The 19716-nt window shown below is 42.0% G+C and overlaps 1 protein-coding gene across 4 annotated transcripts in view; it reads right to left on the bottom strand.

Moving 5' to 3' along the window:
• Positions 1-19716, bottom strand: part of ARHGEF26 (Rho guanine nucleotide exchange factor 26) — a 154099-nt gene that overhangs the window by 36871 nt on the left and 97512 nt on the right. For 3 of the 4 annotated variants that reach the window (XM_082840474.1, XM_082840473.1, XM_082840472.1), the window contains exons 10-11: positions 14206-14295; positions 7108-7262 (exon numbers count right to left, since the gene is read on the bottom strand). In XM_082840474.1, the coding sequence (XP_082696600.1) occupies positions 7108-7262; positions 14206-14295 (245 nt within the window). Of the gene's footprint in view, positions 1-4434; positions 5697-7107; positions 7263-14205; positions 14296-19716 lie in introns of those variants that run through there. The other variant, XM_082840475.1, reaches the window with a different exon arrangement.

The raw sequence follows: 19716 nt of genomic DNA on the forward strand, positions 1-19716 counted from the left end.
ACAAGTTTTGTGAACCAAGACTGACACGTGAGCTACAAGAAGTCTTCTGGGCTTCCCTGGTGGTGCAGTGGTTAAGAATCCACCTGCCAATGCAGGGGACACGGGTTCAAGCCCTGGTCCAGGAAGATCCCACATGCCACGGAGCAACAAAGCCCATGCGCCTCAACTACTGAGCCCGTGTGCCACAACTACTGAAGCCTGTGGGCCTAGAGCCCACAAGCCACAACTACCAAGCCCATGCACCACAACCACTGAGCCTGTGTGCCACAACTACTGAAGCCCGTGTGCCACAACTACTGAGCCCATGAGCCACAACTACTGAAGTCTGCAAGCCACAGCTACCGAGCCCACGTGCCACAACTACTGAGCCCGCGAGCCACAGCTACTGAAGCCCACAAGTCACAACTACTGAGCCCGCAAGCCACAACTACTGAGCCTCCGCTCTAGAGCCTGCGTGCCACAACTACTGAAGCCTGCGCACCTAAAGCCCATGCTCCACAAGAAGAAAAACAACCGCAAGGAGAAGCCGCACACCGCCATGAAGAGTAGCCCCTGTTTGCCGCAACTAGAGAAAAGCCCATGCACAGCAAGGAAGACCCAACTCAGCCAAAAATAAATAAATGATTTTTTTTAAAAAAAGAAGTCTTCTGAAGACTGTCTGAGAAAGGTTTTCCTCTGCTGATAAAAAGAGAAGCCACTTGAGAAAAAGAGTCCCTTTGGCCAGGCTCTATTCTTCACCCTTGTCTCCCTCCTATGTCTTTGAATGAAATGATGATGCCTGGACCTGCAGGAGCCACCTGCAACCATGAAGCTACGTGCACAGGGGCAAAAAGTGAACAGAGCACAGTGCAGCTGAAGAATGGGAAGGGGCTGGGTTACTGGTGACCACTGGACCCGGACTGTCCACCCTCGGTCTTCATGTTTGGTGAGAGAGGTAAATGTCTTAATCACTTGAGCCACTGCTATTTGGGAATTCTGTCACTTGTAGCCAAAAGCCTTCCTAAATGATCCAATAGTGAATCTTCCAAAGGGGGATGGAGTATGTAGGGTTTTCCAAACTCACTTGACTTCTTATGTATGTGCGTGTGTGATAATTCAACATTTTTATCTCTTAAACCCTTCTGTATGGGTAGCTCAAAACATTAGTTGACACAATAGTACAAAATAAAAGCAAGCTAAAAAAAAATAAATAACTTCCTCTATAGAGCACAGTTTTGCAAATACAATCCTAAGTGTTTTTCAGATTGAGGTTACCTGTCATTTATGGATAAGTTTATAGATAAAACTCCAGAAGATGTGAGAAGCCACATGATAAAGTTCCAGACTTGCTTTTACCAAAATTGAAAATGAATCTATAATGGAGCAGAATACAAAAATCACATGTCTTTTAAAAATAAAAGAGAATTCAAAGAAATTTTAACTTGCGTGTGGAATGGGGGGGAGCCTGCCCACTGAGTAATGCAGCCACTCAAATTGTTTATATTTACCCATCTAGATGGATTGGTTCACGTTTGACAAATATTTATTAAATGGTCATTACAGGCCAGGCGCAGTCTCTGCACTGAGGATGCAAAGGTCAACACGACAGACGTGAACACATAGTAACGCAAATATTATGACAGAGAAAGTGCAGGGTTCTATGGGAACACAGAGCAGCGGAAATCAACCCACTCTAGAGGAATGGATAAGAGCTCCCAGTGGATGTGTGGCAATTAATCTAAGACCTAAAGAATGAAAAGCACTTTGCCTAGAAAAGATATGGGGTGGAACAGGGTTATGAGGTAGAGAGGGTATTCCAGGCAGAGAAGGAAGCACGTGCTAGGTCCTGGGGGCTAGAATGCCTCAGTGAGTGCAAGGCGCGACCATGGAAGGGCTGTTTGCAAAGGACAAACTGAGTCTTTTAAAAAGCATACTCTGGCTATGGAATGTAAATGGATGGAGGGATGGTGGCATGAATCCAGCTAGGTGTGTCTTCTGGGCGAGCTCAAGGAGGTGGTACAAAGGCGTTGCAATGTGTGAGTAAAGAAGCTGTTTCATCATGAGTAGAAGACTGGGGATTCGACGGACGGGGAACACGGTGAGGAAAAGGACAAAGTGGGCTTTCAGATTTACTGTGGAGCAACTGGGTGGATGGAAGTGCCCTTTACTAAGCAGGGAACAGACCCTGGAGAAGGAACAGGTTGGAAGGAGACTGGGACATGAATGTAACCTGAGAAAACTCCAAATACAGCTGTTCACATCACATGACCATGATGACATTCAGAAATCTATGAAAAATGGCATCAATGTTAAAAAAAAAAAAATGTGTGTTCTAGAACTAGCTAAGACATTACAGCACATTTCTTCATTCTGTGTTTAAGTGAGGCAGTGGTGATGTGCGGAGGAGTACAGGAGGTTGAACTGTGTCCTCCAAAAAATATGTTGAAGCCCTAACCTCTGGTGCTGTCCCATGTGACCTTATTTGGAAATAAGGTCTTTGCAGATGGAGCCTGTTAAGATGAGACCATTCTGAATTAGAGTGGGCCCTAAATCCAATAACTGGTGTCTTTATAAGGAGAGGGCGATTTTAAGACACACAGAGACACAGGAGGCAAGAAGGCCAGATGAAGACAGAGGCAGAGACTGGAGTTACGCTGCCACAAGCACCACCTTCGGAGGGGCACGGCCCTGCCAGTTTCTTGATTTCAGAATTCTGCCTGCAGAACTATGAGAGAATAAATGCCTATTGTTTTAAGCCATCCAGTTTATGGTACTTTGCTACAGCAGCTGTAGAAACTATTACAGGGAGGAAGACTGTTTTTAGCTTCAGAAGAAATTGAAAAGGAAGACCTAAGCCAGATACAAGGCACTGAATGAGACAAGAAGACAGTTAACTACCTTGCAAAGTAAGCGTTTGGGGAGTTTGAACCTATTTAGGTCTTGAATTCAGTTTTCAGGTTTCAAAACCGGGGACAATGGTACTTAATCCAGAAGGTTGTACATCGGGGTGTAGTCTGTGCGCTGTAATGGATAACTAATTATAAGTTATCGCTGGGCAAAACTTGGATTTTATAACGTTATTATTCATTAATCTATGAGTACAACATGGCAATCTATTCCTTTTTTATTACAATGTTACTGCTACTGCTGTGACAGATTTGCACACCTTCCTCCCTCTGAAGGCAAAGCTGGTTAACGGTTTGCCATCATTCTAGTATAGTGGTTCTCAACTGGGGGACATATGATCATGTCTGGAGACATTTTTGGTTGTCACAACTGGGAGGGAGGCGCCACTAGCAAACAGTAGGTAGAGGGCAGGGATGCTGCGAAAACATCCTACACAGCATAGGGAGCCCCTACAACAACGAACTGTAGGGCTTCAATAGTGCCGAGTTGAGAACGCTGCTCTGGAAGTAACCAGACAACGTGCAGTCAAAGCTTCAAGTACCAAGAATTCACTTTCTCATCCAAAGTAGTCAAACCGATCACATATCCTTCTGAAATCTGACAGAACAGACTATCAATACGGTGACTCACAAGCTGTCCAGAGCTAATGGAAACTTTAAACTTCTTTTTGATAGTCTAAAAAAGAGTGAAGGGCTTCCCTGGTGGCGCAGTGGTTGAGAGTCCACCTGCCGATGCAGAGGACACGGGTTCGTGCCCCGGTCCGGGAAGATCCCACATGCCGCGGAGCAGCTGGGCCCGTGAGCCATGGCCGCTGAGCCTGCGCATCCGGAACCTGTGCTCCGCAACGAGAGAGGCCACAACAGTGAGAGGGCCGCGTACCGCAAAAAAAAAAAAATAATTAAAAAAATAATAAAATAAGATAAAATTAAAAAAGAGGGAAAATTTCTATCCTAGAAGACAGGGGCATGGTCACTAGCCACTCTGCAAGCACTAGCAGTGATACACACACACACTGCAGAGCTGAGGTAGCCACTCATCCCATCCGCCAGCATTAACCATCTCAGCATAAACCATCTGCCAGACAGGAGGAAGAGTAACTGTCCTCCCAAGCGGTTCCTCCCAGTAGCCAGGGAGCCTCCCTGAAGCTGAAAACCACTGGAGTCCCAGCAGCTAAGCTCCTTGACTGAATCCTAGAATTAGACTTAGGCAGTGGGCGGTTAGATCAGTCCTACAGATCTGGCATACGTAGTTATCTTTCATCTGTACCTCGTAGCCAAGCCCAAGCGAGTGCCTTGTTCAAAGCTGCTGTATCCCCTTCATGGCTGTCTCTGGCATGCAAAGCATTTGTAGCCGCCTCCTTGAGCTATAACAGAAATACGGCTGTGCATACTGTACATTTTTAACCCAGTCTGTTTATCAAGACTGTGGTCTGCTTGTCACCCTCACCAAATATTCAGGTCATAAACAACTTGAACCTCCAATGCTATTCTCGGAGTCAAGAGCACCAGAAATATGATGAGCTAATTGGTAAAGGCAAGAAAACCCCAGTTTTGGTAAAGGCAGTTAGGTACTCAGGGTTGCCCTCTCCATTGAAGCTGTATTTCTTTCTTTTATTAACACAGAAGTGCAAATATATCTAAGGAAACAAATATGGGATAGCTCACAGTGCAACATTAAATAGAATGGCAAAATCTCCTGTGGAGGGCAAAGTACACTGCTAAGTAGAATAGCATATATCTTAATTCTAACTTTCAAAAGTCTGTATTTATTGGGTTCTAGGCAAGTTCAAGAATAAAGGTTGCGGGACTTCCCTGGTGGTCCAGTGGCTAAGACTCCGCGCTTCCAGTGCAGGGGGCCTGGGTTTGATCCCTGGTCAGGGAACTAGATCCCACATGCCACAACTAAGAGTTCCATGCCGTAACTAAAGATCCCACATACTATAACTAAAGATCCCACATGCCGCAATGAAGATCCTGTGTGCGGCAACTAAGACCCAGTGTGACCAAATAAATAAATAATTTTTTTAAAAACGTTGTTTCTTTTTTTAAAAAAAAAAAAGAATAAAAGTTGTGACATACTGGTTTAATACCCTTAATGTTTTCATCACCATAGCAAAACTACATTTACATTTAAAATTGGCTTGGGGGCTTCCCTGGTGGTGCAGTGGTTGAGAGTCTGCCTGCCGGTACAGGGGACACGGGTTCATGCCCCGGTCCAGGAAGATCCCACATGCCGCAGAGCAGCTGGACCCGTGAGCCATGGCCGCTGAGCCTGCGCGTCCAGAGCCTGTGCTCCGCAACGGGAGAGGCCGCAACAGTGAGAGGCCCGCGTACCACAAAAAAAAAAAAAAAAAATTGGCTTGGTACTGTCAATGTATATTTTATCATTAAAAATCAAAAATTCAGTGAAAGCTTTTGGTCCATTGAGACACAACAAATATTTCAACAGCTGGAAGATGTTAAAAGTCAAGAGTTCTAGCATTTGAAGAGCCATATATAATCACCCTCCTCTAAAAACAAAACATCGCAAAGAAAGCCAAAGAAACATGCTATCTCACAGGAAACCAACAAAACACAAAAATACAAAAATTATAATTCCTCTCCAATCTGTATTTATAAAATTTACTTAGCTACTAGAACTATGTAAACTGTCCCAGGTAAGAGAAATAATCTCTTCCTGAAGTTATGGGAACACTATTTTCCTAAGTATGAAAAATAATCATCAGCGTCTTTATGCATTCATCATCGTCACATTATGGCTCTTCAGGGCAGACCATACAAAGTTTTCATGTCACCTCGACAGCCGAGCAGCTGAAATAATTCATAATACAGTCTGATTAAAAGGAGCAGAAAGAAAAGCTCAACCTCTGTTTCAATTTAGTTTGAACTTTCAAGCTAAAATGTCAGCAACTCAGAAGTAGAATTTGAATAAACATTTCATGATAAATTTGGGCATTAATTTTATATATTCACAGAAGCCTGTTTCCATGATTCTCTTTACTTTGTCTAAACTGTACCCCGTGAACTAACTACTACTATTCCTATCATATGCCAGCAATTCAGCCTACCTTCATCGCCTTCGTATGTGGAAATAACAAACCACAGATTTATAATTTCATTCTAAGTTCATATTCTAGGAAAGACAGACTATTTATGGAGAAACAGCAGGGAAATATTTTATAATCCAACACATACTGAGTACATTTAATAAAGAATGCTCCCTAGAGAAAGGCAGAGCTAAGGGCTGAGGGGAGTATGTGTATGTGTATGTGCATGTGCATGTGCATGTGCATGTGCGTGTGTTTTGAGTGGGAACAGTTAGAACAAATGCTGTAAAGAAAAGGCTTGTACAGTATTCCTTCTGGAGCAGGACCTGACTCCACAACCAGAAGTCTAAAGTAAGAGGAATAAACACTCTGCCAACCAAGGGATTGACTTTCTTCCCTGAAGCAGGGAGTATTGGAGTATTGCTAACATCTTCCCAGTCACGGGGAAACTTTTTTCTAAAAAAAAAAAAAAATCTAATCTTTCTAAAGATTTGCTAACAATCTTTAAGAGCAGTGGATTTTAAATTAAGTTACAAGAAACGCTGGAGTCACACCCCACCTTGTTCTCAACCGGAGCAACTTTTGTCTGTTTTACACAAAGGTCCTATGGCAGAAGAACTGTGAAAAGTGCTGATCAAAAATATTAAGAGGGGCTTCCCTGGTGGCGCAGTGGTTGAGAGTCCGCCTGCCGATGCGGGGGACATGGGTTCGTGCCCCGGTCTGGGAAGATCCCACATGCCGCGGAGCGGCTGGGCCCGTGAGCCACGGCCGCTGAGCCTGCGCGTCCGGAGCCTGTGCTCCGCAACGGGAGAGGCCACAACAGTGAAAAAAAAAAAAAAATATATATATATATATATATATATATTAAGAGGGTTGCCTCCCCAGGGATGTCAAGAGAATCCAATAACATAAACCTGTCAAATGTTTAGAGCAGCAGTTTGCATGCTATAAAAGCCCAGCAGCAGTTGGCTAGGATAATGAGGCTGGTAACAATTCAAGTCTTCGCTGTAGAGGTAATTTTCAAAAGATGAAGCCCAGAGGCTTGTATGAGTCCATGTGTAGAAACTATACACCTAACATCTCAAGCTTTTAAAGGATGATCACCTCCAACAGGTGTCTGAATTACAGAGTTTCAAAACTGGATGTACAGCGAGCAACGCCACAAGAAGGCTTACCTCTTCTTCTTGGTGATAATGAGCACGTCGTTAAAGAGGAAGAAGTAGACTTGCTGTTTGGACGTCCTTTTTGAGAAAAGCACAGTGTCTTCCACATAGGCTGTCAACTCACCTCTTTTGACCAACCAGCGGGAAGAGGAGACTAGAGGAAAAGGCTACAAAAAGAGAAACACTCAGTACCCAAAGCCAAAGTAAAGTCCTTTTAGGATTATTGAAAGTAAAGTATAAAACTTACATTCAAACAAATGATACATCACTATTTTATATAATAGTGTATATAACAAGTACGTAATAGTGAAATACAGTTAGAGAAGGATAGCACATCCTCCAAGAGAAAATCAGGAAGAACAATTTATTTTCCAATATAAAAACTATTAGGGCTTCCCTGGTGGCGCAGTGGTTGAGAGTCCACCTGCCGATGCAGGGGACACGGGTTCGTGCCCCGGTCCGGGAAGATCCCACATGCTGCGGAGCGGCTGGGCCCGTGAGCCATGGCCGCTGAACCTGTGCGTCCGGAGCCTGTGCTCCGCAACGGGAGAGGCCACAACAGTGAGAGGCCCGCGTACCGCAAAAAACAAAACAAAATAAATAAATAAACTATTAATATTAACTTGCCTATATAAAAACTAAAACTCAATCAGAAAATGTTATTGGGTCAACCAAAAGTTATTACCCTTCCATTAACTCTTAACTAAAAAGAAGATTGATAAGGAGTCACTTAAAACTGAAAAGCCTCAAAAGGAAAAGGAGTCACTTAAAACTGAAAAGTCTCAAAAGGAAACCTATTGGTATCAACTGAAGTTATTTTAAATATCACAAATCAGAATCCAAACATGAAAAAAACATTGATAGCTGCGGTTAAAAAGAGACAAATTAAAAAGTCTGCATTCAATTCATGAACTAAAAAGACTATTCAAAAGGAAAGAAGAAACCCTGCAAACGAATGTTTTGTCTATTGATTATCTATGTAGCTGTGTTCTGGAGAAAACCTTTGCTTAAGTTTGTGGTAGTTTCCCTCATGGAAGTTCATCCCTGAAAGCATCATGCCATTTTCTGGTTGTGAAAATGAACTTCTTTCAGAATAATCCATCTTACTCTCATAGAAAAGGCTATATTCAAGGAACTGCATACTGTCTTTTCTTTATTCAGTTTACAGTTTCCAACTGGAAAACTCTCAAAACCTCAGAATGATCCTTACCCATGAGAACTTTTTTTTAAGTGAGCAGAAATGCTTACTGCCAAAAATCCGATTGAAAAAACGACATCCATAAAAATAAGCAAAAGTTCTTGGACACACAAAAGATAACTCTAGTAAGTGTGGTGCAACCAAATGTCATCCATTTCAGGGAATAATGATTAAAAAGAGCCAAAGGAAATTGAGGATATTAGGGAGGAAATAACGCTAAGAAAGGATTTCATATTTTTTTAATTTATAAAGGACGTTTATAAGAAGGTTGCTCATCAGTTATATACTATTTTCCTGAAGATTTAACATGTAAGATGAAACAGTATGGCTGATCTCAAAATTTCAGAACTGGCTATTTCAAGGAGCTCATGTAGTTTTCAGCCTCCAAATCTCAAATCAGACTATGGCTGAGACTTAAAAGGTGACAGAGAGGTTGCTTAGATAACTCAGGAGGACCCCACCAGCACACACAAGAGGTCACCACAAATAATCAGAGTCAGGTTAGGTCCTGCCACAGGGCTGCAACTACTGGGAACGCACTGCTATCTTGTTATTGCGTGTATAGGATAAACCAATGACAGTATTATGTAATGGCACCCTATGACTGTTCTTAGTTTAGAGGACGGGGAAGAAAGTTTTTTTTAACTCTTGGTCTTCTTTTTCTTTCTAAAAAATTTTTTTTAATTTTGGCTGTGTTGAGCCTTCGTTGCTGTGCACAGGCTTTCTCTAGTTGCTGTGAGCAGGGGCTACTCTTCATTGTGGTGCGTGGACCTCTCACTGCGGTGGCCTCTCTTGTGCAGAGCAGGGGCTCTGGGCACGCAGGCTTCAGTTAACTCTTGTTCTTAAAACAGATTGAGTTTTATGAACACCTCATACTCCACTGGGCAAAAATAAATTTCCAATGTATATCTAAAATTGACAGTGGCTTGCAATATGTCTATGCTTCTTTAAAAAACAAAAATCTGATACTATAAATGTTTTTTGTTTCAGTTTATTGTTGAAAGATTAAACTCATTCAGATGGCTTTCTTTTAAGAAGAAGCTATAAAAATGACCAAAATATTTGGAAGAATCACAGTAGCCCAAATTGCTCCTAAGTGAATTCCCACAGTTTAGAAGCTTCGTCTAAGACTAGAATCCAGGTGTGAATCAAAAATAAGAAAAGAGGGCTTCCCTGGTGGCGCAGTGGCTGAGAGTCCGCCTGCCGATGCAGGGGACATGGGTTTGTGCCCCGGTGGGGAAGATCCCACATGCTGTGGAGCGGCTGGGCCCGTGAGCCATGGCCGCTGAGCCTGCGCGTCCGGAGCCTGTGCTCCGCGACGGGAGAGGCCACAACAGTGAGAGGCTCGCGTACCGCAAAAAAAAAGAAAGAAAGAAAGAAAGAAAAATTCATGAACAAAAACACATCCTTAAAGGTACTGATATAATTCCCATGGAGAAAAGATTTTCATTCTTTTTGGTGTTACTTAGCATCCTAGAAAACCAGCCTCAGCATAAAATTTAACTAATTTTATGGGCCAGTGAGACAAGGAAGAACAAGTTTTTTCTAAATTGAGACAAAAATGCATCATTTAGCCATTTTAAAGTATACATATAATCCAGCGGCTTTTAGTACGTTCACAGTGTTGTGCAGTGATCATCACTATCTAATTCCAGAACACTTCCATTACCCCAAAAAGAAAGTCCCTATGCACTGAGCAGTCACTCTCCACTCTGCCCTCCCATTAATTAAGTTAATCCTTACAATAACTCCATGAGGGAAAGTACCATTATCAGTCCTACCTTACGGTTCAGAAAACTAAGAAATGAAAGTTAAGTAATGCCCAAAGCCCTACAGCTAGTAAGTAGTGCAGCTACAACTGGAACTCAGGCAGGCTGGCTCCAGAGTCCACGCTCTTAATAGTGGCTTCCTGTGCCGAGCCGGTGGACTCTCCTCACCCCTCCCATTACCACGTGCAGCACATGATACTCGGCCAGAAACTTACTAATTTAAAAATGAAAAACACATGTAAGTAAACATACATACATACATTCATACATACATAAATATCTAACACACACACACACACACACACACACACACACACACAGACAGACATATATATAAGCTTTTATCCCCTTCAAATGAGAAAAAGACGAGCATTATTTTGCTGCCATGGTTAAGAATGTGGACGCTGCAGTCAGTCGCAGATCTGAATCCAGACTTCAGTACTTCTTGGTGTATGACTTTGAGCAAATAATTTACTATTTCTAGCTTCGAATTCCTCAATGATAAAATGGGAATAATAATTAGATCCTTCATGGGGTTCCTGTGAGAATTCAATGAGACTATGTGAAAATGGCACATAGTAAATACTCAGTAAATATTTTCATGGCAGTAATGGCTACGGTAGGACAGTAAACCAAACAGAACCAACACAGAACCCGCGACCTTTCCCTCAGGGTCGTTCCTCCTCTTGGATTCCCTACCTAGGTGATGGTGTGACTCTCCATCCAGTCGACCAGACTAGACACCTGCGGTACCACCGCTACAGCCCTCCTCCAGGCATCCCGCTTATCTCTCTGCCTCTGCTTCCAGTCTCCAAACTGGTTTTCTGCCTCCGGTTTTATTACATTCCCAACTTACCCTCCACATAGCTGCCGTAATACATTTTTAAAATAATAAACTGAATCTGGTGTATGTGTGTAGAGTGGGAAGGGGGGGTTGTTAAAAAAAAAAAAAGTCCTATGAAAACCTATTAAGTGAACAACCTCCTTCCCACACCGTACCTCATCTACTCAGTTTCCAACCACTGATTACAGCCCCTACAAGGTAGTAACTGTTACTGTTCTTCTATAACTTTCCAGAGATTTCTTACACATAAGCAACTTTTATACTCTTTTTTCCTCCAGTTCTGCACCTTACTTTTTTCACTTAATAATGTAAGAAAGAAAGCTTACCGTATCGATTCCTAAAATTCTTCATTTTTTTTTAAGTTGAGTGGTCTTACATAATTTAGGTATACTATAATTTATTTAATCAGTCCCCTACTGATAGATGTTTAGGTTGTTTCTAATCTTTTGCAGTTAAAACAATGCCATATCAGTAACTTTGTGTGTATGTCTGTATATGTGTGTGTGTGTGTGTGTGTGTGTGTGTGTGTGTGTGTAATTTTACACATTCATGAGTATATCAATAGGATAAATTCTTAGAAGTAAAATTGCTGGGTCATAGTAACTTGCATTTGTAATTTTGATAGTTATTGACATATTGCCCACCATTGGGGTTATAACAATCTTTCCCACGAGCAACAGATAAACATGGCTTTCCCAACAACTCACTGATAAAATGTTTTGAATTATTTATAAATCTAAGTGGTAGAATACATTATTTTAATTTCAACTAGCAATTTTCTTCTGAATGAAGTAAAGCATCTTTTCAGATGTTTAACAGTCATTTGTATTTCCTCTTCTGACGACAGTTTTCTAGTTTGCAATTTTCTAATGGATTTTTTCCTTATCTTCTTCTTATCACTTTGAGGTTATATGTTGGGAATATTAATGCTTTATCTATATGGGAGTTCTAAATTTTTTTCCCAGTTTCCTATTTCCCTTTTCACGTTTTAAATACCCTTTAATTTTCACTCTATGGAGAAATTTTTTAAATTCTCACATCGATCAATTTTCCTTTTAATGACTTCTGGATTTGGAATAAGTTTAAAAGGCTTTTACTATGATGCTAAGGTCATCTTTACTAAATGCGCATCTGACTGTGTCACTTCCACGCTTTGAACTTTTCAGTGGCTCCCAGATGATCCGGCTCTGCTCCTTCTTTTGGCACACAAGGCCCTTCCCATGAGTTCTGGTTCAGCCCTGCTCGCCTCGACCCCACTGAATGTGTGCAATTCCTGGGCTACAGCAGCTGAAACCATGCCCTGTGCATTTGCTCCTGCTCTTCACTCTTGGAAGACCCTTCTCTCTCTCCTTTCAAGATCAGCTCAAGCGTACGTCCAGTATGAAGCCTTGCCTGGCTGCTACAAGCTCCCCACCCCTTTGTCCCTCATTCTTAGGGCCGGCCACACCCTCTCCATTGCTGGTGTTCTCAAAACTCTTCTATCTCCCATAACAGCTGTAGACTTGGCTCACTCCTTTGTATTTCTGTAGTCTTCTACTAGATGGTAAGCTCCCTGAGGGCAGGGATCATGCTTTTGTTTTCCCGCTTCAGTCCACAGAGGTGCTCATGAAATTTGTTGAAAGAATGCGCGTGCTTGGACAAACCACTTAACTTCTTTGAACATCTGTCTTCGCGTCTTTGAAATGAACTGAATAAAAATGTCCATTGTTATCCATAAAGTGTTATAGAAATGAGGTCCTAAGGTTGTATTAGTATTTCTAAGTGGTCTGAATTAAGCCCTTCATTATAAATCCAAACTTAGAATACTTTCCTTTAAGTTTGCAATCTTAATCATTGAACCAAGAGAAAACAAAAAAACAAAAACTCCTGCACTCAGTTGATGTTAATCACTTATTTTTAAGAACCCTTGGGGTAAGCATTTTTTCAGTTACAAATTAATTGTGGTTCTAGAGAAACAGAGCTTAAAGGTATCTTAAAACAACTGATTATCAGTGAAGAAAGAAAAAGAAAAACGGTTAGGGAAGGGACTTATCAACTTTTAAAACGGAAATGGTTAGAGATTTATCATCTTTAAAAAGGAGGGGATTAAAAAGAACCTTTTGATGTATAGATATATTTTCTAAAATACTTAGAAACAAATGAAAGTGAAGGACAGGATTCTTTTTGAAGGATGGGGAAAAAATGGGTTTTGAAATTGCCGTAAATTTCTATATGAGAGTATAATAGCTAAAGTGTGCGTGCGCGTGCACGCGCACCCTGTTTTTAGCAAGTACCCATCATTTTCTGAGAAGAATCATGGGTCACCTTGCTGCATTTAAATCTTTATAGTCAGGGTGTCACAGTGGAAGAGTTTACACTGATCTGCAAGTCAGGACGTCTGGACCCTAGTCCTGATTTTGCCACCACGAGCCGAATGACCCTGTTAACAATTAATTATTCTCTGGGTTGTATTTCTCTCATTTATAAAATAAAAGGGTGTAGCTGTACTATATCAGTGGCCCTCAAGCTATATGACACAGCAGAGAGTTATCTGCATAATGCCACGATCGCTCTAATGCCGCTGCACAAATTAGGAACACTTTCACTATGAAAAAATATGACCGCTTTAAGTTGCTTCACTAAACTCAAGTGGCATAAAACGAAACAGAATCACAACCATGAACACTCACACCCATTAAGAACTAAACTGTGAGCCAGCAAAGGAGCTGACCATGGCCTAGCCTCGCCATCAATTGTTATTTCCTTCTTTGTCCATCCTGTCATCTGCCCCTGAGCAGTATGAGACACGCAGTAGCAGGCAGCATATATGCACAAAAGAATTATGGGAGAAAAACAAATTTGAAAAGAACAATTCACTAGTAATCCTTTTGTGCAAACTGAGAAAGGAGTGTCCTTATTTGATTTAGGAGAACACCCTGGTCCAGCTCATGGGATACCACTGTTTTGCAGGATACTTTGAGAATACTAAAGAAATCTCCTTTCTATTCTAAAATTCTATTATTTTTAACCACCCTTTTCTCAAGTTTGGTGTCTTCCTAGGGAAAGAAGAAAGTGCCAGTTAGATAATACCTAACTCTGTGGCCTAGAGAAAGGTCACTTTATCTGGTATTAGCAAGAGCTGAATTGTCCAAAGCAAAGCATCTGCTATTTCCCCTGCCAGCCTCTCTGTAATCAATTTATGGCCCCGCTGTGAAAAGCAAATTCCTCTCCACTTTGCTGCCCTCAACTATCTCTTTATTCGCATAAGATTTAAGCAGGAGCAGTAACAAATCTATTTATGAAGAAGTATGAGAGAATACCTTAATTTTAAACTCCAGCTGGGAGTTAATTGTGTACATCATTTCAGTCCTTTCCATCTTCCGAGCTCCTTCATTGCAGAGTCGAACCAACTGGAAACAGAGGATAATAAGGAGGGTTAAGAGGTGAACGAGAGAAACCTCACTTTCAAATGCAGATCTCACAGGAAACAATTAGCACTGTGGAAGCTCCAGAGACTCATTCCAGACAGTTAAAGAACTCACAGTTTCACACAGTCAAGACTTTGTACCCAGTTGGAAGTGGTGTCTTCAGGATGTGAAGACAGAGGGAAAAAAAACGTCCTGAGAATTTTCAGGGACACACATCCTCTGTGCATTATCACACGATGCCCTCCACATACACTCGGCAGATTCCTCACACGGTCCAGTCTGCTCCATTCTGCTCCTTTCCTCTGCCCCTCCTCCTTGCCTTCACCCATGGGAACATCACCAACCTCAGAGCAAGCTGCACCTCTCTCCCCACTTCATATCAGAGCAGCCGAGGGCAGACCACTGACTTCAAAGACAAATTCTTAGCAGAATGCTACATGCAAAGCAGGTGACCAGTAACCTGGATGCTGGAAGAGGAAAGCCTTCCGTTGGAACCTAATGGTCAATGATTCTTCAAGGATGGTCAAGCTAAGGGAAATTCAGTTTAATTAGAACTACTGATTTATCTACAAACAGAACAAACTCATAGTCCTTTGATGAGTAGCTGTGATATCATGATTTATAATAAACAAAATATATATTTTGCCTTTTTCCATGGTTTCTGGCACACAGCTCCTAAAACCCTTGTAATTTCCTACGTAAGAACCACAGGGGCATCTCTGGCTATAATTTAGTTTTGCTACCAGTTCCTGAAATAGCTCCAGGGCATAAAAGTGAAATGGGTATCTTCTGTTATTCGTAACAAGCCCCCCCCTTTCAACCACGTCTGAGTTTATGTTAATGAGGTGACTTCTGGTAAGCCCCTAAGGATGGGGCTGGTTGCCAGGGGAACCAACCAAGTGATTAAAGAGAAGGCTGGAACTTTCAGCCCTGCAGACTTCCAGGGAGGGGAAAGGGGCTGGAGATAATGTGATCACTACTGGACAATGACTGAATAATTCACGCCTACATAGTGAAGCCTCCATAAAAATCCCTGAACTTCGGAGTTGGAGAGCTTCCAGGCTGGTAAACAGGAACACTCCTGCGTGCTGGGAGGGTGGCATCCTTCTAGACCTCACCTTATCTCTTCATCTGGCTGTTCATTCTTATCCCTGAATAGCCTTTGTAATAAACCACTAATCTAGTAAGTAAACTGTTTTCCTGAGTTCTGTGAGCCCCTCTAGCAAATTAATCAAACCTGAGGACGGGGTCATGGGAACTTGATTTATAGCCAGTGGGTCAGAAGCACAGGTAACAATGTGACTGAAATTTAGTGACTGAAATGAAGTTGGGGGTGTAGTCTTGCGGGCTTGAGCCCTTATCCTGTGGGATCTGATGCTATACCTCCAGGTGGAGTGAGAACTGAACTGAATACAGTAAGACACCCAGCTGGTTCAGCAGAAGTACTTGGTGTGGGGAAAAACCCCATACATTTGGTGACCACAAGGGTCAGAAATGAAGTGCTCTGTGGGTAGAGTACTGAGCACAGAGGAGACACACAGGAGTTTCTCCTTTACGCTGTACCTAATACATAATTATTAGTTCACTGGCCTAAACCAAAACAAACTTTGTATTTCCAATTTCTTATTGACTGAAAAATCTATAAAACTTGTCCATAACAAGGATCATTGGCCATAAAGACATGTGATTGTTAAAAGCGAAGCTAGAAATTCTGATTAGATTTACTTTAATATTACTGCTCCATTAAGTTACATATGCTTACCGTAAAAAAAAAAAGATAATACATAAGTAGACAAAACAGGCCATAAAAGGCTCTGACCTAATCCTACTCCATGGAGGTAACTGGAAACAAGATGGGTTATACACTTTCTCTTTTTTTCCTATGCTTATATGAACATATAAACACACACATATAATGTGTAGAAATTCTAATTTTTGTAAATGGATTATTCAATGCTTGTCTGTGACTTAATTTTTTCACTTGCCAATATTTCGCCTTATAAATTTAACATTCACTGAAAAAAAAAGTTTATTTTGTACATGGTATGTGTCAGATGCTAGGGTTACAACATTTAAGAGATACACGATCCCCATCCTCATAAAAGAAGGGCAGACACAATAATTACAGACTGAAATCTTAAAGGGGGGGAGAAAAAACAGGGGTTCTGGGAGAAGGAGGGTGAGGAGGGAGCCAGGGACCTCTCCTGAGAGGTCATTTAGGCTGACAGCTGAAGGAGAAAAGGGAGTTAGCACCCAAATCAATGGAGAGCGCTGGTCCAGGCAGAGTGAACCCCAGGAGCAAAGGGCTGACACTGGGAAAGTGCCGTGTGCCTGAGAAAGTAAAAGGTCCGGACACAGGAAAATGGCACAAGAGGAACCTAGAGGACCAGCCCAGGGTCAAAGCATGCAAGTTCTTCAGGTGTGTGGATTGTATTCTAAGTGCAAAGAGAAGCCACCAGCAGGCTTTCAGCAGAGGAGTGATAGGATGCAACATATGCTACGACCATATGTGCTTTCCACAGTGTACTTATTCAGTCCCCCACTGATGGACACTTGGATGTTTCCAGTCACTTAACAGATATTCTAGGCTTAAAGGGTACACCTGTCTTCAGTTCCAGCATATCTTTAGGTCTGAATGGTCTTGAGGAGTTCACTGATGCAGGGACTGATGGCTGCCCCCGATCAAAGCTAGGCGCAGAAAATATCCTGGCTGGGCTGGGGCAACTGTAATTAAAATATCCTATAAGGGGCACTTCCCTGGTGGTCCAATGGTTAGGACTTCACCTTCCAACGCAGGGGGTGCGGGTTTGATCCCAGGTCAGGGAGCTAAGATCCCATAGGCCTCGTGGCAAAAAAGCAAAACAGAAGCAATATTGTAACAAATTCAATAAAGGCTTTAAAAATGGTCCACCTCCAAAAAATCTTTAAAAAAAAAAAAAGGGACTTTAAAATAATATATATATCCTAAAAGGATGAAGACAGAACAAAATCCAATCAAGCAGTCGCTGCTCAGGGCATTTTTATGATTTCTCTTGAAGAATATATGTTCATAGTTCCCAAATCTGTGCTCCCTGCCTTGGTCTGTTCCCTAAACTCTACATCCAGCTACCTGGCTGGTATCTCCTCTCGGGTCCCCCAGAGCCATCTCGAACTCAGGATGGAATGACCAAACCTCAACACTACCTTTATCACCCCCTCCCCCGGCCCAGTGTTCTCTATGTGATCAATCCCAGCATCATCCGCTTCCCCAAGCCAAAGAGCTGGGTCCTCACCTCTCAGATGCCTCCGGCTCCTTTGTCCTCCACATCCAAACAGTTCATAAAGTCTCATTCATGCTGCCGTCCTGCTGTCCACTCATCCACCAGCCCCGTCCCCGCACTCAGGCTCAAACTCCCTCTCCTTTGGATTACTGGCCTCCTAATTCACTGCCATCACTTCTGCCCTACCCTTATGTGTCGTCCAGAAAAACATTTTCAATCTTTCTAAGTTCAAATCTTTTTTTTTTTTTTTTTTGCGGTACGCGGGCCTCTCACTGTTGTGGCCTCTCCCGTTGCGGAGCACAGGCTCCGGATACGCAGGCTCAGCGGCCATGGCTCATGGGCCCAGCCGCTCCGCGGCATGTGGGATCCTCCCGGACCGGGGCACGAACCCGTGTCCCCTGCATCGGCAGGCGGACTCTCAACCACTGCGCCACCAGGGAAGCCCCTGAGTTCAAATCTGATCATGCAACTCGTCAGCTTGAAATCCTTAAAAGGCTCCTCGAAGCTTTCAGAATTAAATCTTGGCAAGACCACGATCTGGCACCTACTTACTTGATCCCTAACTTCCTGCTTCTCTTATCTTGGGCCTCACTCAGTCTTACCAAATCTCTGCTCAGAGCCGCACACCCTTCCACGTCCCTTTGCACTTTTGCACGTGTGTTTCCCTCTACCTGAACATTCTTCACCCCACTCTGTCCCACTGACTTCTTCTTATCCTTCTTATCTAGACTTATACCCCCCTATTTGTCTTTCAGGACTCATCTTGGGTATTACCTCTCTAAAAAGACTGGAGAGCAGAGATTGTGAAATTTCCATATTTGTTAGTTCAGTGCCCAGCCCAGTACCTAAGACACAAAGGAACGCTCAGCAAATGTTAATGTGTAAACTGCCTTCAGGGATCATTTATAAGCCACTTAAAAAAGGGGGGGGGGGGGCAATTCCTTTTTAGTTATCCCACTTTAAAATGAAAGGGAAAATGGAAAATAAAGTTATAATCTTTATTCCCTAAACTTCCAAACATAGACTCCACCAGCCGCCACCTCCAAAGGCGTATTAAAAACAAAAAAGTTCCCTCAAAATATAGCAAGCAATGGTATCATTAGTGGACTCTGATTAATGACTATCTTGGAGGGACAAGCGCTAATTTGGATATAGTGTTTTTATTAAAATCAGCCTCCGCATACTAAAGCCGTGCCTTCCTTTAGCGTCTGTCAAAGCTTTATTAAATTTGGCTGAATTTTTTGTTTTAGGCCAAATTTATGTGGCCAAAAAAGAACTCAATCTCTCTAATGTAGAAATATAAATTAAAACAAAAATAAAATATTTTCGATCTATCAAATTCACAAAGATGAAAAGAATATTGGATGCTGGGGAGTGCACAGTAAGACAGACACTTAGAAATACTTCTGGTTGTCATGGATACAGGGATAACTTTTCTTGAAGGCACTTGGGGGTCTTTAAATCATACCTACCTTTTTTTCCCCCCAATAAACCCATTTCTGGAAACTTTTCAACAGAAATCATCAGAGGAGCACAATCATTTATGTAAGGCCATAGTCCATGCAGCACTATTTAGAAGAGTAAATGAAATGGGTACCACATGAATCCATGTGTAAGTGTACATTTACATCCACTGGAAGGACACGCCATAAAACGGCAATAGTCACTATCTTTGACAAGATTACTGATTACATTTTATTTTCTCTTATTTCAATTTTTCAAATTTTCTGTAATGGACATTTAGTACATTATTTTTAAAATGTTACCTTTGTAAACCTTAAATGCATTCTTTCAGAGCAGTACTTGGAGTGAAGGAAAAAAACCTTATTAATTCCTCCCTTCTGCTCTCCTCTCCCTTTACCATCAGTAACCACGGTTGAAAGTCTGATGTGTATGATTCTGGGTACTATTTCTATAAATTGATGACATACATATGTCATCAATTTAAACACATCAAAATAAACACATTTTATTACGTAGATGTCATTACACTATCTGTTCTGTTCTGCAACTTAATGTTCTTCACTTGACACAGCTTAGAGATCTTTTCATGTTAATAGATAGATATCTACCTCTTTTAAATAGCTGAAGCAATAAGTTACAAGAAAAGATTCAAGAGAACTTGGCTCTTCTGCTACTATGA

This window comes from Leucopleurus acutus (genome assembly GCF_964270905.1).
Source record: "Leucopleurus acutus genome assembly, chromosome: 5".
Classification (NCBI taxonomy): Eukaryota; Metazoa; Chordata; class Mammalia; order Artiodactyla; family Delphinidae; genus Leucopleurus; species Leucopleurus acutus.